The sequence below is a fragment of the Camelus ferus genome, chromosome 20 (genome assembly GCF_009834535.1).
Source record: "Camelus ferus isolate YT-003-E chromosome 20, BCGSAC_Cfer_1.0, whole genome shotgun sequence".
In the NCBI taxonomy this organism is placed as follows: domain Eukaryota; kingdom Metazoa; phylum Chordata; class Mammalia; order Artiodactyla; family Camelidae; genus Camelus; species Camelus ferus.
In genome coordinates this window covers 26,559,023-26,580,359 of record NC_045715.1, presented here as the reverse complement: position 1 = coordinate 26,580,359, position 21,337 = coordinate 26,559,023, and the positions used below count along the sequence as shown (strand labels likewise).

General features: G+C 36.8%; 1 protein-coding gene and 1 long non-coding RNA gene across 9 annotated transcripts in view; one reads left to right on the top strand and one right to left on the bottom strand.

Moving 5' to 3' along the window:
- Window positions 1-21,337, top strand: part of KIF6 (kinesin family member 6) — a 296,241-nt gene that overhangs the window by 76,952 nt on the left and 197,952 nt on the right. For all 7 annotated transcript variants that reach the window (XM_032463003.1, XM_014564323.2, XM_032463004.1 and 4 more), the window contains exon 6: window positions 8,301-8,430. In XM_032463003.1, the coding sequence (XP_032318894.1) occupies window positions 8,301-8,430 (130 nt within the window). The remainder of the gene's footprint in view (window positions 1-8,300; window positions 8,431-21,337) is intronic.
- LOC116658268 overlaps window positions 1-21,337 on the bottom strand; it is a 100,568-nt gene that overhangs the window by 49,622 nt on the left and 29,609 nt on the right. Inside the window, exon 2 of one of the 2 annotated variants that reach the window (XR_004313569.1) lies at window positions 11,710-11,853. The exons of the other annotated variant lie outside the window; for it this stretch is intronic. This is a non-coding gene — a long non-coding RNA (uncharacterized LOC116658268). Of the gene's footprint in view, window positions 1-11,709; window positions 11,854-21,337 lie in introns of those variants that run through there. 2 annotated transcript variants of the gene reach the window in all.

Here is a 21,337-nt window from a genome sequence, read left to right as displayed (position 1 = left end):
AAAGAAGACTTGAAGATGAATGGCGAGTTTTAATCTAATTTTGAAAGAAAAGTGTGAACACTTTAAAGAGGTTAGTTATTCCCATACTGATGTTGAAGTTCAATGAAATTTCTAAGCAAAACTGGAAAGACTTAAAAAAAAAAATCTAGTTCCAGAGTTTATCTGAAAGGAAAAACAACCAAGAAGAGTAAAGAAGTGTTTGGAAAATAGAGAAATGAGGGAGGCCTGGTGACACCATACACTGAAATTAGGTAAAAACCCTAATTATGAAGTCACATTATAGCAGTCCAGTTTATGGCAGCTTAACCAAATAGTCCCTCCCTCCACTCCGCCCTCCACCCCACCCTACACAAAAAGGACCCTGGAGATTGCAGCCCAGGGCTGCTAAGGGATGCTCCAGGATGCCATCAGGGCTTCCTTTTGTCATTCTACAGAGCCATTCTCAGCAGATGGCTTCAGTCTTCTGCAAAATGACTGCCTTACCTTCAGCATCACATCCACATTCCTGGAAGAAAAAAGAAGGAAAAAGGCATGTGCTGGCTGAGGCTGCCCATTTAACAGTCTTCCCAGAAGCTCTGTCCATTGACTTTCACTTATCACTGATCAGAAGTGTGTCACATGGCCAGCTGTAGTTGCCCTAAGGGAGACAGGGAAAGTCTAGTATTTTAAAATAATTCCCTGAACAAAAGCAGAGCCTAATAGGGAGAAGAGGACATCAGATCCCATATAGGCAACATGCACTATGAGCCACAATTAGATATTTAGGGGAAAAAAAATCCATGTAGATCGCCCATTTCCTTCCCTTCACCTGTATCAGAATATAACAAAAGAAAGATAGTATCATTAATAGTAAAAGATATAATAATATGCATACATTTATAATTTTACCACAAATCTGCAAAATATGCATAAGAAAATTAATTTAAGGAAATATATCAACATATTATCATTGCCTTTGTGATGAGACTTTTTTTTAATTCTTTCTACTTTAAAATGTTTCAAATGTCTTCATAAGAAGTGTGTATTACTTCTGTAGTTGGAAAAATAATATAATTTATGTTAAAATGAAAATAAATAAAAGTAAATAAACTCGGAACTTGAAAAATGCGATAGCATAAACTTAGAAGTGTGTAAAGCTATTTACTTGGCAGAGGAGATGCTGTGTTTTTCCAAAATTACAAACCCATTGCATCTAGATCTATTTATTCCTATAATTTCCCCAAATGTGGAAAACTTGAGCACATAATTTGTGATACTGAAACTATAAAATCTGAACGAGAAAGCAAGTATTAGTAAAAATGGGAGGAAAATGATTTTCTTTGGAAAAAAAAATGCTGTAGCACTAAAGAAGATAAATTTTATTGTTTGGCTTCTATTTGGAATTAAGCCAAACAAGACATTTCATTAAATGATGGGTTATTTGTGAGCTTGAAGCACCAGAAGAAGCATGATGGCTGAATGTAGTTGGAAATTAGCAAAGGATATGAGTATAAGAGGGACAAAAGCAAGCACAGTTTTTTTTTAATGTTAAATAGTTACTCCTGGAAAATGATGCAAATGGTGTTTGCCTGAAGGCAATAGGTAAGTCTATGATTTGGGAGCCTTTTGTCTGTTGGTGGTTGCAAAGTGATGTTGTTTGGGGTGAGAGAGATTTGGTTAATTTAGTATAATAGAGGAAGGTGATCTTATCAAGTTATAAGCAATCTAAAATTGTATCATATTTGTATATAACTTTAAGAAAAACAAAATAGAAATAAAAGAATGTTTCATATATATATTAAGTCTTAGTGAAATAATTAAATGATTGTAACCAGTAAATTAATCAATGTAACCATCTGTGAGAAAAAGTTCTCCTACACATTAATTGTACCTAATTCTGTCTTTGCACATCATGGATAATTCTCATTTTGGTTTTGCATTTCCATAGCAAAACAGCTTCCAGTTCTCTTTCTTGAGCCCTTTGGTGATGTCTGTTTCCACAGCACATGAAAGCATAAGCACAGTAAGAAGCAGAAGCTTCTTGAAACTATGGAGATGTTGCCACGGTGACACCGGGCATCCTTGAAGTCTTGTAGGGAATAAATCATATACAGGTTGCCAGCACCTCTGAAATGGCAGACTTGTGGTAGTAGAATTACCTTAGGGTGTTGATTAAACTCTTTGGGAAATCAAATGGATCAGACATCAAGTCTAATAATATTATCATTTAGCAACATAGGTAAATTAGAAATAATATTGATAATATTTAGGAGAGGATATTTACCAATTGAAATGAAAGAAGTTAATGTGGATAACAAAATGAGAATTCATCACAAGAATCACTGAGAATATTTTATAGCTTTGAGGATTAAGAGGCACAAACTACTATATACAAAATAAATAATCTACAAGCGTATATTGTCCAGCACAGGGAATAGAGCGAATGTTTCACAGCAACTTTAAATTCATTATAAAAAAATAATGAATCACTATGTTGTACACCTGAAACTAATACACTATTGTAAATCAATTATACTTCAATTTTAAAGAAAAGAATAGTTTGCAACTTTGAGTTTGGACCTGTTTTTTTTTTTTTTCCCCTGATAAAGTAGTTTTAGGTTCACAAGAAAATTGAGAGGAAGGTACAGAGATTTCCCATATGTCCCCTAACCTACACATGCACAGCTTTTCCCATTATCAGCATCACTCACCAAAATGATATATTTGTTACCAAGAATGAACCTACACTGACACATCAAAATCACCCTAAGTCCAGAGTTTACCAGAGGTCTCACTCTTGGTATTGTACATTCTATAGGTTTGGACAAATGCATAATGACATATATCCATCAGGATAATATATAGAGTGTTTTCATTGCCTTAAGAATACTCTATACTCTGCCTTGTCATCACCACCCCCTACCACCACCCCCGGCAATCATTGATCTTTTTTTGTCTCCATAGTTTTGCCTTTTCCAGAATGTCATATAGTTGGAATCATATAGTATGTAGCTCTTTTCACACTGGCTTCTTTCCCTTAGTAATATGCATTTAAGGTTCTTCCATGTTTTTTCACAGCTCAACAGTTCATTTCTATTTTGTACTGAATAATATTCCATTGTCTGTATGTACTAAAGTTTATTTATCCATTCACCTACTGAAGGACATCTTGGTTGCTTCCCAGTTTTGGCAATTATGAATAAGGCTGCTCTAAATATTTGTGAAGAGGTTTTTGTGTGAATGTAAATTTTCAACTTCTTCGAATAAATACCAAGGACCATGATTGCTGGATTGTATGGTAGGAGTATGTTTAGTTTTATCAGAAACTACCAAACGGTCTTCCAAAGTGGCTGTACCATTTTTGCATTCCCACTAGCAGTGAATGAGAGTTCTTTTGCTCCACATCCTCCCCAGCATTTGATATTGTCAATGTTCTGGCTTTTGGCCATTCTAATAGGTGTGTAATAGTATCTTATTATTGTTTTAACTTGCATTTCCCTTATTTGCCATCTGTATGTCTTCTTTGGTGAGGTGTCTATTAAGATTTTTGGCCCATTTTTAAAAATTGGGTTGTTTGTTTTCTTATTGTTGAGCTTTAAGAGTTCTTTGTATATCTTGGATAGCAATCGTTTATCAGATGTATCTTTTGCAAATGTTTTCTCCCAGTCTGTGGCTAATCTTCTAATTCTTTAGACATTATCTTTTGCAGAACAGAAGTTTTAATTTTAATGAAGTTCAGCTTATCAGTTATTTCCTTCATGGATCATGTCTTTGGTGTTGTATCCAAAAAGTCATCACCATACCCAAGGTCTTCTAGGTTTTTCTCCTACGTTATCTCCTAGGAATTTTATAGTTTTGCATTTTACACTTAGGTCTGTGATCCATTTTGAGTTAGTTTTTATGAATCGTGGAAGATCAGTGTCTAAATTCAATTTTTTTTTGCATGCGGATGTCCAAATGAATAGTGGGACTGTGTTTACAACATGTGAGGTATATTCAGTTATTTAGAAGAGCCTGACTGATACCCTCCCATTTTCATGAGGCCTGCTTGCTATGTTCCAGGTCAAGATAACTAGACAGGGCTACTTCTAGTCTATATGGCACCCTCATGTGTTTATTAAAAGGCACCCCTGCCATCTTTTGGAAAATTGTTATACTATGCTGGTTTGTTAGAAGACACTTAACTGCTCTCTGACAGACATATGTTATAATAAGTCTACAAACTCATGGTGTGAATTGTACCATCTTGAACATGATTCCGTTGTGCAGTGCATGGCCTGCATCATCGCATGGGACATTTGCAGATAGGAAAAAATAATAGAAATCACCATAACAATAATTGTCTATGACATGAAAATGAGAAACCAGATTTATTATAGTAACTCCTGGCAGGTTCCTATTCAGCAAGTTGGTGGTACTGGAATGTTGTGGAGGTGGGGGTGTAGGGTGGGGAGGGTTCTTTCATTGATGGCTTCCATTATTGAGAACAAGAACTTGGCTATTGCTCTTTATATGTCTTCCAGTCGGTTAGAAAGAGCCTAAAAATTCCAACTACTTAGCCAAATGGAAAAGATTCTCTGTTTACAGAGAAAACACAAAGCTTGCTTCTTCCCCATCATTAAGCAGGCTGAGTATACTTAGCAGAACTTTTCCACTTAGGGGTCCAAGTTAAGGCTATCAGTGACTTTTTGCTTGAAATCTAAACATTTTGTAGAGAAAACTATTCACAGGCCCTTTTTTCAAAAAGAATCAAATAAATAGTTTGGGGGGTTTCCATCTTGGAATTAGGATGTTTTTTTAAGAAACTCTAATAAAGCCCTCTTTCAAGCCTATGAAAATTATAGTCAGAATCCAGTGGTGGACTAAGGATTCAGGAAATAGCTATTGATTTGTGAGAGAGCTTGAGGGGGTGGGGAATGAGGGAGGGAGGGCCAGGGAAGGAAGCAACTCGATGAGAAACTTTTGCTAATGGTTCATATTTCCTCCAACTTTGAAAAGCATTCCACCAGCAGCAGTTTAAAACCTTCTCACTCTCAGATTAGCCCACCTAGGCAAGAGGTAGTACCCAGCTCAGGCAGAGCTTCTCTGAACAAAGGCATGAGAGTGGATGTGGCTGACAGATTGGTTGCAAGGTTGAGCGCAAAAGGGATTTTCAGTGAGGGCAGGCAGGGCAATAAGAGAAAGTCCAAAGCCTCATGCCCAAGGGATTGGGCAGAAACCAGGAAATATGAAGAGAACTGGCAAGAAGGACCCTGATTGGAGAGAGAAAGTTATCCCACAGAAGATTCCAGAAAGATGCCAGAGGGGGAGTCTTTTACAGGGTGCCCACAGAAGAGCCAAACTAAACTGGACAGAAACCTGCCTTTTTATTTACTTTTCAAAACCTCCATGGGCAAGAAATCAGAAAATAGTGAGGGAAACGGTACCAGAAAAGATTCAGAGAAATACGTAATGATGGGTTGCAAAAGACAGGTTAAAGTTCTATGCAGGAGAAACCGGGAGCGTGCACCAATTGTATTTTGATCACAGTGACAAAACCAGAGAAGCACCTGGAAGTCAATATAGAAGTGTAATTGTTCTGAAGTAGCCACATTGCAGATCAAAGGCTCTGAATGATTTAGAAGGGAAAAAGTAGCTTAGCCAAATGACATCTTGCTGATGACATCTCACACTTTCTACCTATTCTTTTCAGAATAATCCTCAATCAATGACCTATTTAGGTTATTTAGAAAATGAACACTTTTAGAATTCCATGCTTGCTTGTTTTCTGCATTTTTAATTTTAGTGAAGCAATGATGAGGAGATTATTATGACATATCACTTAGATTTTTTGCCTCAGCAATGATATAAACCCGGTGGATGTGTAGGTGGACCCACAATCCCCAGCTGAGTTTTAATTATTGTGGTTGACGGGTAGCTTAGTTTACCCATCAGCTGCATAGTCAGGGAGGTAGAGAAGAAACTTCCCATGGAAAGACAAGCTTTTTAAAATTCACAGGAACCTGGCCTATTAGTAGATATGGCTCAAAGTGACTTCAGCTCCAACCAATAAGATGAGTAACTCTCCCCTTCGGGCTTGGGGTGGAGCTGGGTGGAAAAGTAAAGATAAAGAAACCAGAAACCTCCTCCCCACATGTCTCTCTTGCATAGTTATTAAAGATGAAGGCAATGGCTTTCAACTTTGGGTGTCCCCTAGAATCACCTGGAGCCTTTACGAATTCTGATACTCAGTCCACACCCCAGAGCAATCAAATCAGAATCTCTTAGGTGGGCACCTGTTTTGTTCTATTTAAGTTCCACAGGCTGTTGCTGTGCGCAGCCAACGTGAGAACAGTTGGGTTAAAGAAAACAGTGTGGGTGCCTGGCATACTTCTGGTGCCCAACGAATGTGAACATCCTCCTCTGAATTGTTTCCTGCCCTCCTCCAACCTCTCCCTTTTCTAAACTTGCACAAGATGGCTTTGTATCTGACTTGGTCTTACATCATGTATCACAGGTGACTTGGCCTCAGAGTTGGAGAATTGTTTTCATCCTCATGTTGAAAAAGACAGAACTCTCTTCTTTTCTCACTTTAAATGTACTGTCTCATCACTTATTTTGTGCTCTTATCTTCCTTCCAATATTACTTAACTTCTTTCACCTTTAAGACCTAGAATCTGTGGATTTAAGAAGAATTCTAACTTCTGTGTCCCTAGGGATTGAACTTAGCCAAACCTCCTTGAGTACTTCAGAAGGATCAGGGTAGAAATAAAGCTTAAGGATGAAAGGAGGTTCCTAAAAATAGAGCACAATTCATCTATTTCACTTAAAAATTCCTTCATGGTTTCCAAGCATTTTTTAGCTCTTAAGCATTTTTAATAAGCTCACTTATGAGTCTTGTTGAAAAATAAATAAAATACACTTGTTTTCATTAAGGGAAGAGGTCTTTTTCCATCTTAGTTCATATTGTTGAAGGAGACAAAAAGGAGTCCAAATCTTGGCAACAGGGGACATTATTAGTGACATATTGGTCACAGATGTGCTGGGAGAGCTGCATTTTCTTCCTGCAACTCATATTTTAAGTGCCCACAAATTACATATGAGAGTCCAGATAACCTCTTTACAAAAGAGAAGGCTGAAAAATTACGGTCTTTGCAAAATCTTCTTTTTTAAGGGATTCTAAATGTCTTTTGTCAATAGGCAAGTGACACCTGCCCACTTGCTAGTGATACTTTTAAGGGAGAAGCAGTGCTAGATGATGCCAGCTTTTACTTAGTATCATCAGTTCCAAATGTTCTCAGCAAGTGCAGATACCTGGAGATACTCTGGCAATATTTGGGGATTATGAATTTCCTTTCCTTAGCAATTTTTAAGAAAATCAAGAAGGCAAAACTCAAGAGGCAGAAAGGAACGCTCCTTAATAACTTTATTGCTCGAATCTTAGGCCTTTGAAGCAAGACTATGAAGAGTTTAGCCAAATTGTGTTCAGTTGTAGAAAGTCCTAACAGGACTCTAAGGAGAGTATTGACAAGCCAACTCTGGAAACAGGGTTAGGATTCACCTGGGAGGAAGTGGTGTTGGCACCAGAATGCCCATTAAGGCAGTTGTAATAGGTGAACACTACTCCAGACCTGAAGCTTTTACTGTAAGGATGCAAATGGAAGGAAAAGTTATGTTGTAAAAGAAAAAAGATAAAGAAATACATCTGATGGGCATAAAGTAATAATGACAAACTAAAACTTTATCATAAGACTTCTTGAGAATTTTTAATTCACTTTGATAAGAAAACTAGACAAGGGACTAATTCCTGGAGGGATGCCAGATGCCTCAGTTTTCATCACGTTTAAATTGATGAGCTAACCAGTATGAAATGTCATGCAAATTGAAAGTAACACGAAATTGAGCAAAAGGGCAAAATTAGAAGGAGAAAAATTAGTGCATTACCTATGTAAGAAACTGAATTATGACATAGAAAAAAAATGATATGGCCAAATTTCCTGATGTATAGGGAGATTATCTATTTGCATTTTTAATTCGATAAGAATGTGCATTTTAAGATGATTTGGTGATCTGATGATTACAAAGACAGATGGCTTTAAACCAGGAGCTTATAATATACTTTTCAGCCCCAAAGCTATTTGATAGTACTGTCAAGGGAATACTCCTGTCAAGGAAATGTCAGTGTTTGATGTTAATCCAGTACTGTCTGGTGTCTTGTGTATTATTTGATTTTATAAATTCAAAACGTCACACATTCAGCTTTTTAAAAAGAAACCTGTAAGAAAGACTTGAAGTTCTTTTCGTTCTTAAAGTGCCTTGTGTTTTTCTCCCCATTTCTCAAGGAAAGTGACAGTGTTGGAAGACCCTGATCAGAATATTCACCTGAAAAACCTGTCTCTTCACCAGGCCACCACAGAGGAAGAAGCTCTGAATCTGCTTTTCTTAGGAGACACCAACAGGATGATTGCAGAGGTAAAAAGCTTTTCTCTGAAAGCTGTTTTTGCATATTGTAAGATAAACTAGAATTTTAGGGGTGCCGATGACCTTAAAAATATTCTTGTCCAAATCTCACGTTGAGATAAGAAAACCTAGATCCAGAGAATCGAGGAGACTCCCAAGAAATGAGCAGCAACTGAAATCTTGACTGTTTAAATTTTATATTTTTCAATTTTATACAAGTTGGTTTGCAGCTGACCAATGACAACTGGTCAAATATCTTAATTGTTGGAAATTTTGCATAATTTTTGAAATGTGAAAGTACCTAGTTCATTCTTCCTAATCTCCAGTCATTCATATATTGGCATATGTTTACCTATCCATATATTTTCCTGTATTTAGTGAATTAATATTTATAAAGAATTTAGAATAATGCGTGGAACATAGGAAGTGCTCTATGTATTTACAGCTATTTTTGGCAGGTCTGGGAACAGCGCTATGGTGTGTGGTATATCTCAGCGCAATATTTGTGATATACTTACACGAAAAACTATTTGTTGTTAATCTTACATTCATACCTAACTGGACACCTATATTTTACCTGGGAACCATAGGCAAGAACTAGGATTGACCCAGCTTGGTCATGGGCCCTAACCTCAACCAGTTACTGATTGGAGATGGAGGGTCACAAAGGTCTCATCCAGCGACACTGCAGTGAAAGTAATTAAGTGGTTGTGTGTGTGTGTTGGAGGGGACAGTTTCCAAATAAACAGCTTACTATTATCACAGGCACTTTCCTTTTTAAACCAGAGCTCTCCGAGTTCTGTGTTCTATCTCTTCTCTGATAACAAACATTAGGTGAGGATAGTAAGCTGGGAGAATAATTAGTCTGAGAAAGTCTCCATCAGGTGATTTTTTTCTGCCCCATTTCTATCCCCCTGGAATGCACCACCTTAGATACAAGATAGATAAACAGAAACCAAAGTCAGACAGTGACAGCATGGTGTTGACATCTGTCATTATGTTGGGCCATTGGTTTTGTTGTTGTTTTACTAGCTCTGCATCAGTACTTTTCAATAAACTAACTTAAATAGATTGAGCTTATGTCCCACATATAATATAGCTCTAATGACCCTTAAATTATTATTTTCATTTAAAGAAAGCAGTACATAGTTTTTAATTTCAGAATATCTTGTTTTGCTTTATAATGGTTTTGCATTGGTGTGTTGCTTCAACATTTTGCCCAGGTGATCATCTGTGATGCTCTTATTTGTCACAATAATTGAAGATTAAGGAATAAAGGCAGATTAAGAATTAGGGAGTACAATAATGAGAGATTTAACACGCCCCACTAAAAATCCTCCTCCTCCATACACAGTTGAATAAACAGCAGACCAAGAGGTACAGAATACAGATGAGCCGTGCCCACTGATGGAATGTGAAAGAGAAAAAGGTCGAGCCATAAATGATATTGGAATCAGGTGGGGAAACCTGCCCCTGCCTCAATGCTAACCTCCTTCCCAAGGTGACTCATCCCCAGAGAAAGCTAAGCCTCATTCTCACAATTACATCCCTCATCCTGAATGGTTGTGGAGGGCTCCTGGCCCTAGTTCACCATGACCTCTATTAGCTGAAAAACTTGACCATTGCTGTCTCAAAGTTATGCCTTAACCTTAGCTGAATCCTTTCAGACTATCATTTTGTAAAGTTTTGAGGACTTAAAACTTTCTCTCTCCAAACTTACCTGTCATGTTTTACCACCTTACAAAATTCCAGCAGTCTTTTCCTATTATTTACTGATGAGTGTCTAACAATAGTGTCACAAATAGCTGAAACCTGAAGAAGTCCAATTCTAATAATGCTGGTTGTGAATTACTTTAAAAATGCATTCATTTTTTCCTACATGAAGCCTGATTTCTTTTAAACCACATCTAATAGGTTTTGGATGTTTCTGTGCCTGCTTTTATTTTTTCTTTGGTAATAATAGCTACCATGTCATCTCGAGAGCCTGCTCAACAGAGTTGGCAGTGTCGAAGACACTTTATATATGCATATTTTATTTCTGATTCTTATTTATAGATGGTAACTAAGGCTCAAAGAGGTCGACTGCTTGCCCAGGGTCACACAGCTATCAGGTGGCAAAGCCCAGTTTCAGCTCTAAGTCTGACAGTTTCTGAAGCTTGTGTTCTTTCCTTACACCACATTTCACAAGTACAATAATCAAACTGACATAAGTCAGATTTTTCAAGTGAGGATACATTTCTGAATTATTTAAAAAGTATAGCAAATATAGCAAGTATGTAGCACTTCGGTTTATCTCTTGAATTCACTGAAAGCAAATACATAAAGATATAAATGAAGAATAACTGTCAATCCCTAGAAATCCTTTATTATTTAGAGTCTCCATAAAAGGCATGTTTGGGATTACAACAGGGCTGTCAGAATGTAATTTGTCAGCACGGAATGAGCTTACCAGGATAAAAAGAACACACTAATCATTTTTTTAAAAAAAAAGATGAGGTTCCCAGTTTCCCATTTGCACAGAGAAATCCAGGAGTTGCCATGGTAACCAGAAAACATTTGCAAAACAAAGTATGAATATGTGGGACCCAAAGTGGAGTGCGCTTCCCTTTCATGTTCTCTACCCATAGCCAGCATCTTAAGGAAAAGTTATTAAGAGTAGCTTCATCTTCTTATTTTTAGAACTCACTCTTAAATAATTTCTGTAATCCTACTGATGTTTTGGATAAAACCTGATTATGTCCTTGAAGTAAATTTTTTCAAAAGTTGATTTGCTGTGCCAAAGAGAATAAATATAAAAGCTGAACCGTGTGTTATCCAATGTTGAAGTAGCAAGTCTGACTTGGTACCTTTTTTGTCTTATCGTTGAAACGTTGCTCTCAATTAATCAAATCTAATTGAACAAGACTTCCTGCATTTGATTGTCAGGCTCTGCACAGTCCCCTTGCTGCAACCATTTGCTCAGTACTGCCCATGCTCTAGAGCACCCTGTCCCCAAGTATGGCCCAAAGAGGACTTGTTTTAGAATACCCTGTGGGAGTCAAAAGGCACAGTTTCTTGGATCTCGTATCTGATGGATGGATTCAGAATCTCTGCAGTGGAGCCCAGAAAGATACATGTTAACACTTTAAATGTACTCAGGCTAAATCTGGGGGCACTTTGGGTTTTACCATTAAGAAGCTGGTTGAAACCCACTCCATATTCTGCACGCCCATCAACACCACGGGATTTGAAAGTTCTGCCAATTTGCTAGGCAGAAAACCTTTGTTTTGACATGCATTTTTGATTACCAAATTCATTTATATCTTTATTTGCCATTTGCATTTCTGTTTTTGTTTATGTGTTCTATTTGTTCTTCTCTTGGAGTATTAGGGTAGGTCTGGTTGATTTGTTGATTCCACGAGGGCTTGGACTTGGTCTTGTTCACATCCGCCGCACCTAGAAACAAAGCCTTATATATAGTAGGAGCCAGTAAATGATTGTTGGATGAATGAATGAACATTAAAGATAATAACTTTCTGCCTTTGCCAAATATTTAGCAAATATTTTTCCTCATTTTATACATTTTCTTTTAGTTCTCTTTTTTTTTAATAGTCAATTTTCTTATTTTATTGTTTCTGCTTTGGACGCTGAGTTTAGAAATGCAGCAGCTCACTGATGAATAATTCTACTTATTAGAAAATGTTTTGTTGTTTTGAATTGAAATTTGATGCCCAGTCAGATCCACCCCATTGTTCCCATTTTGGCCTGCGACATGGAAAGAGACGGTCATCAGCAGGTTGGAGTGGATTTTATCGGAGGTTTCTGGAGCATGCGGATTTTACCTGAATTTTGTCAAAAGCTATCCTGAATTAACAAAATCAGTCCTCCCACTAGGAGCAGCCTCCACTGATAAAAGTCCCATTTAAATATTCATTTTAGGGCGTTATAATGTTGCTCAAAGTGAATCATTAGACTAACATGGACTTCTTTTACAAGCTAGCTTGGAGAAGAGAATATGTGGGGTCCATTCTGCCAAAACTTCACAGTAGTGTCTGTTGTGGGTTAAATTGTCTTGCCCTGCCAAATTCATATGTTGAAGTTCTAACCCCCAGTACCTCAGAATGTGATCTTATTGAGAGACAGGTCCTTTACAGAGGTAATCATGTTAAAATGAGGTCATTAGGGCAGGACCTAATCTAATATGACTGGTGACCCTATAAAATAGGGAAATTTGGAGACAGACACATATAGACAGATTATGCTATATGAACATGAAAACAATCATCTGTCAGCCAAGGAGAGAGACCTGGAACGAATTCTTCCCTCAAAACCCTCAAAAGAATAACCAACCCTGCCAGCACCTCCATATGGGACATCAAGCCCTCAGAACCATGAGACAATATATTTCTATTGTTTAAGACACTGAGTTTGTTGTACTTTGTTACATCGACCCTAGAAAACGCATATAGTGTCCAAATAACCTTGGCTATAATTTCATATGTGATTGGTACCTGGTGTTGCTCTTGACCTTGGTGAATTCAGGAGGAATAATATGCTATACGTAGTATAACATTTCAGAAAGCCCTACAATTCTCAGCTAGCTACTATTTAAAGACAAGACTGTCATCCTGTTCAACTCTATTCTCTCAGCACCTGGCAACTACATAGTTGGTCAGTCGTTAATAGTTTTGTTGAACTGATGTGGAGAAAACCTGGCGATTTCAGGAGAAAAGACCTGTAGTCTCAGGCCCAGAATCGAGGGTGGTTTCATTGTACACTGTGCCTCTTGGTGAGCACAGAGTACACCAAAGATGACTCTGACATTTTTAGGTTTAATTTGTATGTTTCAGGGCTTTTGGAGGAGGTTACTTTCTAAATAACCAGCCTACCAACAATGTCTATGGGATTTAGAAATCATTTTTCCAGGAGCGAGTAGAAGTCTCTCTGCCTAATTCTTTGCTTGAAGTAAAGAAACATACTACATTTACCTAAGTTGTGCTAATGTGTTTTGTAAGCTCTCAGACTTTGCACATTATCAAACTTTTGGAGTTTTGTAACCTGATGGAAGTGCAAAGACAGTTGGGAGACAGGCTGTGAGTGGAGTTAATAGGTTTGTGCAGTTACTGGACCAGCTGTCATTGGACACATTGTCTGATAACATGAGGACAGCACAGGAAGGGAAGAGCAGCTTTACTGTGTGCTTGTGTTTGTTAACAGCTCTCTAAGCCTCGATCTCCTTGTGTGGGGTGTGTATGTGAAACAAGAGGATTTGGGATGCAGTTAGTGTTCCAGCATCATATTCCACTAGACCACAGAGAAACACTGAATAACACATCCTCACCGATTTTTGTTTGAAAGTTATGTTTGTTGTATATAGTTAGCAAATATATTCCAAGATTTGTGAGCCTAGGAAGAGCAAAATACTTAACAGGCAAAATGCATTTGGCCGTGCTCTTATTACAATAAGAATAGCATTCTTTTATTATTAGATCCCAATAGAACCTAGAAGCCTTAGCAAAAGATGTGTTGACAATCCTGACTTCTTCTCTTATATACTGTATATATGTTACAAGCCATAGAAAGAAGGAAACTTGAATTCTGAGCACTTAATGTATCTCAGGCATTTCTCTTTCTTATATTTTATATATGAGAAATATACAGTGTTTTCTAACTAGCAATTATGTCTTATAACATAGTTTGCATTCTGCTCTCATCTAACCTGATTAGTGGTATTGCATGAACAATGAGTTTTGAGTCTAAAATGTTTAATGAAATAAATGAAGTGGTACAGTGTAGCCATTATTAGAATATTAAAATGTATTTACTCCGTATACATAATTAGAGAAACACAATCTTTTTGGCTGTAAAAATTTAGCTCCAGAGTTTCTTCTGGTCTTTTAAGATTCTGATTTCTGATTAAATAGCAGAAAAAAGTAATTTTTATTCTGCTCCCTATTATTGAAATTCACCACCACCAACAACAAAAAATGAAAAACAGAGGGAGAAAAGCCATCTTCAGTGAAATAAGGAAATAGCCATAACCTCAAACCATGAGGAAATCTGCCAAATACTATGAAATTTGAATTATGGTGAGGGAGGTTGCTGAGAGCCAACACATATATCCTCCAACCTCAGGCAGGATATGGTTTCCCCTAAAAGAAAGGGTCATGATTCTTAAATGCAAATCCAATGATCTTTTGGTTAGAGTGATGAGATCTAAGAACATAAGCAAGTATGGTAGGGGAATATTATTTAGATATTCATTCTATACTATAAAGGTGAATCCAAAGCCGTTTTTATGGTCAGTGGTCTAAGCTCATTGCCAAGAAAGATGGCCCTTGTTGAGTGGGATTCAGGGACTTTGCGACTTAAAGGATTTTGCCATTCCAGACCTTTTCATGCAAAAATTTAAGGAAATTGTGTGCTCTTAAGGGTAAGAACAAAACATGTGTAGAGTATATGTACTCAGGACACAAACTAAATTTGAGTATTCCCTTACCCATCCCCCAGACTACTCTCTAAGAAAAAAAGATGGACATGCTCGAAGTAAAATTATCAGAAGGAAAAGCACAAAAGACCTTTCCATACATATGAAATAGGAATATGGGGCTAAGGAACATACATTTGAAGGCTGCTTACATCAGGGAGCAGGGCAGTATACTGCATAATCTTAAATACGTTACCTAAATGCAATCTTTGTTTTTAAAAATAGCTAAAAAGTATAGAAGGGTACAAAGAAAAGATGGCAAGATGAGAATAAAATAAAAGCACACTTGAAAAACTCAGAAAAGAAAGAGAAAAAAGGAAGTCATTATAGAGATGAAAGTGCCATTAGAAGCAAAAAAGAAAGAAGAAAAGATGGAGAAGAAGGAAGACAAGGAAAAAGAAGATGCTGAGAAAATGTGGCTGAAAAATAACCAGCAATATAAAAATAATAAGAGAAAATAATACCTAGAAAGATAGACAAAGGAGAAACCAATTGTAAATAATTAGAAATCCTGAGGGGGGAAAAAAGTGAAGGCAACAGGAAAAAGCATGGGGCAATAGACAGAGAAAGAGAGTGTTTCCTGGAATTTGGAATTACTTGAATCTGCAGATGAAAAGGACATGCTGTGTCCAAGAAAAAAAATGGAAAGAGCTCAACTCCAAGATAAAATCTGTTGAAGTTACTAATTTCCAAAGCTAAATAAGGAGCCTTAAGGAAATCCAGTCAGAAAAATGCAAGCCAACTATGAGTGAAAATTTTAAAAGGTTATTCTTGGACTTTTCCACAGCAACATTCAGTGCCAGAAGACAGTGGAACAAGTTCTGAAGCAAGGATATTGTGTCCCAATAATTTTATACCCAGCCAAATTGTCAAGTTGTCCTTAAAAAAACAAAAACATCAGACACATATTTTTAATCATGTGTGAAATCAGAAAGAAGCTGAACCCAGGGATCCTTTTAAAAAATTGCTTGACAATTAAGACTAAACAACTAAGAGATAAGCAAAATAGAGAACTTGGGAACCCAGAGGCACTACAAATGGACTGGTGAGAAATGTTGAATTTATTTAAATGGACCCATAAAACTAAGCAACTATGTAAAGTAAATATTATATACCTTAAAAATTTTAAATTCATAATAGATGTAACAAAAATTGGGAGTTAGAAAGTAGAGGAGAAAGTGGTTTTACAAGTGAGCTAATTTCCTTATATTTCGAAGTCAGAAATGAATAGAAGTGGGGAGGGTATAGCTCAGTGGTAGTGTGCATGCCCAGTACCTCTATTAAAAAACAAACAAACAAACAAACAAATAAGCCTTCATAGCCATAGAGAGAACTGTGGAATCTTCAAAACGTGGAGAAAATATCATCGGACTATAAAATGGAGTAAAGTAATATACACAATATTAGACATCTGTGCTTCTAGAAGTCTTCCTCCAGCATCTCTACCATGAGTGACATTGTCCTCGAGTCTGTGTCTGCTACAGATCTTGATGTCTGAACCCAAACATTGCACTAAGAGCTCTCACAATTAACTTGACAGGATATTCTTCTTTCACAAGAATAAAATTATTCACATGTGTATCTGAGCTCTTCTTGATGTGTTATTACCACCTGTTCCTAGTTGCCTATACACAGGATAGTGTAGGGTATTTTCAGCTTACTTGTAATCTCAGACTATATAGTATGTATAAAAAAAGAGTTTTCTGTAAAGACTGTTTAAATGAACTGTTGTAAATTCTTTAGAAGATGATTAGACTTTTTCCCGTAATAGTATTTTTTTCCAATTATGTGTATGGTCATACTAGGAAATTGTTAAGCCAGACTGAATTTTAAAGGGAGGAGAAGAGATTTTTTTAAAAAAGTTAAACTCAATTTAAAAGATAAAAAATGGATATGCTGGACAACAAGGATGCTGTTGAGGACCAAATTTAACTATGATTCTTCTTGAAGTCAAGTAACAAAAAAGGTGGGAGAACATTTAGGATTATATATTTTCCATTGTTCAGAGAGCAAACCTTTACCCTGGTGTTCATATGATCATGCCCAGTTCAAGGATATTAAACAGGGATGATAACCGAACATAACTCTGATTGAAGATACAGTTAAAATTCTTTCTCAGTTTACCATATGTGCTGATTTTAGCATTGTTGGATTTTTATATAAATGTGTTTGATTTTGATTTGCCAAATTTTGGAGAAATTACCCATAGGGGAAGCAATCTTCTAAAGCCTGACATCTAACAGAAGAGGCATCACTAATTCTGACATTCAATTTTCCTAAAATTACGAAGACAGCTAATAGATCTTTGAAGACATGAAAGTCAAAAATCCATCAAATTGATTCCAGACTTGTTAGAAGGGATATATGATAAAACATGTTAGGGTATTCTTATCAGAAAGGTGAATGACAATTCCCAAGACATTACTATCGTATGTTTCAGATTGCTCCAAAACTTACTTTTAAATTTTAAACAAAATTGGTGTGTCTAGTCTATTTTTCTCTTTTCCAAAGCTACCTTGATAATAAGCTGGACCTAGAAGTCCTGCAACTGGGAAAAATGATTTTGATTACTTTCTAAAAGCCAGGTATCTTATCAAAAGAACAGAAAGGAAATGAGCAGTTTAGGATCATTAATTCCAACAGAAGTTTATCTAATTGGGGATATTTTGCTGCTGAGCAGTATGTTCTCAGACAACTTCAGGAAAGGTCAAGGCAGGTGTTTACAGGGTCACGTGTGAAGCCAGTAGGTTTAGTCAGGCCTCACTCTTCCAGGCTGAGTTAGAGTACGTGACGTGTATGGTGGGCCTCCTGACCCAGCACATTTACTGTGGGAGGAATCAGATGAGGAATCATTTAACCAGTCAGGGGAGGGTTAGATAATCCTTGGTCAAGGGTGGGTTTTAACCTGAAAAGCTCTGGTATCAGTCTAGGAAACACATGGATGTATTTTCGATTATCTTCGATTCAGATAGAGCAAACGAGTAATGGAACAGATCTCTTAAGATATCTGGTTAGAAAGTGCTATCAGGCGAGGAATGAAAGCTGGATTCTGGATTCTGTGGCTACTGTTGTTCCTGGTTGTTTGCTTTAAAGAGTATGAAGCATATACATTGTATACTCCTGCTCAACCTAAGAGAGATTTTCTTCACCTGATCTATTCCAAATTAGTGGCAATTCTTATTGAGATACTTCACTCCAAAATAGAAGAGTGATTGGGGGAAAAAGAAAAGGTTTTGGTGCATAAGAATGAAGTGTAAGTTATAAGATACAACAAGAAGCAAGTATTCAAAGGATCCGAGGGACTCTTATATGTAATATAAAGAAATTACTTGAATCATTGAAGACTTTATTTGCTAACTATTTATAATCATTTTTGAAGTGATTTAAAACATGAGATTAACTAAAAGTAGGAAAACTGTTACAAAAACAATACTATAGTATGTAAACAAAAAATCATATTTCACATATTAATTTTGGCCCCTAAAATCAAAATTTTCAATCTTGAAAATGGCCACACACACACACAAAGTATTATGAGATAATGATAAGTGAAAGTTTGTGTTGCTCTACCAGTGAGAACACGTGTAAGAAAATCGTATAGCACCAGGATTAGTAGTTATACATCTGCAGATTCCAGAAGGGAAGATGAATTAAGAGCTTTTGAAAATGCTTATCAGTGTTACCCAGTTCTTGTTGCTGTACCATTTCTTTTCAGATTTCTCTTTTAGCAAAGGAGTATTTCCTTCTCTGTAGAAAATGATTCTTGTTCAATGAAATTTGAGGTTTTATACCATATGAAATAGCTTCTTAGCGTGGTAGCCCAACCAGTGCCAGAAAGGGGTTTAGAGGGCTGTAGACGGAGCTTCAGCCTTCAGTACAGACGTGTGGTGTTTTCTTGAGTTAATGCTATATTTTGTAAAGCTGCAAAAGCAGCTTCAAGTACCACTCCACAAGTACATTGCTGCTCCAAGCCCCTTTGAGATAGACAGTTTGAAGCCACCATTGTCTGACAAGGTCATTTTTGAATCACCTTTTATAATCTGCACCACACTTAACACTGCATGAAATGGGCGGACCACCAAACACTCAACTGTAGCCTGGTTGATCACACCGTCATCTCTTCATTACCCTCTGGAGCAAAGTGTCCGTTACAGTGTCATAATTTTTTAAATGATGGACATTTAAAAATCCATTTGGAACAATGGATTTTTCCAGAGTTTGGATATTAATCATCTTTGACTATATATACAAATGTTTAAATGGACTTTCTGAACACAATGGCTAATGTCATTTGGGAATAGTTCAAGGGAATTCATGAAGATAAATGAATTTGGAGTAGGCTTATTTGGGGGGAGGAGAAGGGCATACTTCTTCCAGTAAGACATACTGGCCAATACTTGACTATCAAGAGGACATTCTAGGCAAGAGAAAACGCAGTTGAAGATGTATAGGGTAGTGGTTAGTAAGAGCTCTGGAATCCGACGCAAGGAATAACTGAAGCCCAAGATAAGTGGAGAGATTTGAGTCAATCTTGCTGTTCCAAGTAATTCTTAGACTCAAATTATATTTCATGGATTTAAAGAGTTTGCAGATGTAGTCTCTGAATTATTTGGAGATTTTTAGAAAGTATGAAGCATGCCATATAGATCCCAGAAAATTAGAAATGAGCAAGAGTCAACAATTTAACAAACATTTTTGAACACTGTTACATTATGCTAGGGTTACGATGATGTATAAGACGCAGTCCCTGCCCCTCGGGACCTCAGAATCTAGGTGGGAGGAAGTGGGAAGAGGAGAGCCTTTGTAGAGGAGGTAAACTTCCGTGAGATGTAAGCTTTCGCTATGCTGCAGATGAGAAAGAGAAAAAACTACCGATACGATGAATCTGTAAGGGACCCGGTGAGCCTGCATTTTAGACTTTTACTCTATAAAAAGAAAGTCATTTATTTTCAACCCTCCAAAAAAGAAAACATTTGGAAAATGACAGGTTAAAATTTTTGATACTGAGACCTGAAAAAGAATCCGAAAAGGGATTATTAGATGATAGTCAATAACCAATTAGGAAAGAGTCAGCTTAAACTATTGATTCACTTTAAACTAATTTCATTCACTTTTCTGATAGGGTTGTAAAAATTCATAAGTGAAGTGAATTCAGTTTATTTAATAAAATCTCTCAGAGTATCCTTGGGGATATAAAGAGACATTGAAAGTACAGGAAAGTACTTGGATTGTAGCCAGTTAGAAAATACAGCTGCTATCTAGTGGAGCAGAGAGTAAGGGTGTCTTTATGAAATGCTGTTGTTCTGCCCTACTCCATGTCTTACGGATTGTTTGGGTGAGGAGATACAAGATATTTTCTTTCTTAGATAGCAAGAAATTGCAAAAAAAAAAAAAAATCAAAATCCAGAATTATCTCAACAGAGCCATGTTGGGATAAAAACTACTAAAATGCAGTCATCAAATAAATAAGTGTGTATGTTTCCCAAAGAATTTCCATAACATGGGCCAAAAGCTGGAACAAATATGGTTTAACCCTTTGTGTGCTGTTTCCTGGCAACACTGGATTTGAATGCTCAGAACTCAGTTTCCACTGCTGTGGTTAGGCTACATTCAAAAGAATAGATTCAGTTCAGTGTCAGAGTGCCCTATTTAAAAAAGAGTTTGGTAAAAAAATTGTATAAGACATAGGTGAAGGAACTAGGGATATTTAGTCTTAGGGAGCATGCCAGTTTAATTCAGGGATATGGGTAGGACTGACATAATCAAATATGTGTTTTTAAATTATTACTCTGTTGGCAAGGTGGAGAACAGTTGGAGAAGATGAGTTAATACAAGGAGACTAATCAGGAAAGAATGTAGAATGTAGTGACAGGTAAGGTAAGTGAGAGGTAAAGGATATTTGGAGATGGAGAGACACAGGGGTAAATGTAACAGGAATAGGATGGATTGGTATCCATCTGTGAGACACAGAGTGAGGGAAAGTGATAAGGTTGTTTTGGGTAACATTGAACTTAATGATGCTGACAAGACATTTTTGTGACAATTATCAATCCAGCTCTTGGACAGTCTAATCTGGGGTACAGAGAGATTGCGGTTGGAAATAAGGATACGGGAGGTGTCTGAACAGAGTGAACATTTTTATGAACTTTTATAATTCATGCACCATTTCAACACATAAGCTGGAAATTAGTATGACTCTTTGCAGCAAAGCAAGCCTTGTTATGGCATTTCAAAGGCACAAAAACCCAAAATTACTTTATGTAAAATTGCTTAAAATTTCAACAGTAGCAAGTGATGGAAGCAGGGCTTGAAATCAGGTCATTTGATACCAAATTCTAAGATTTTGGGGGTGTGATTTTAGCTACAGTACAGTGCCAATCCAGTGAGAATCAGAACTAGAGAAGAGTTCCCCAAGAGGAAGAAATATGATGACCTTAGCTTGGGACATTCCTA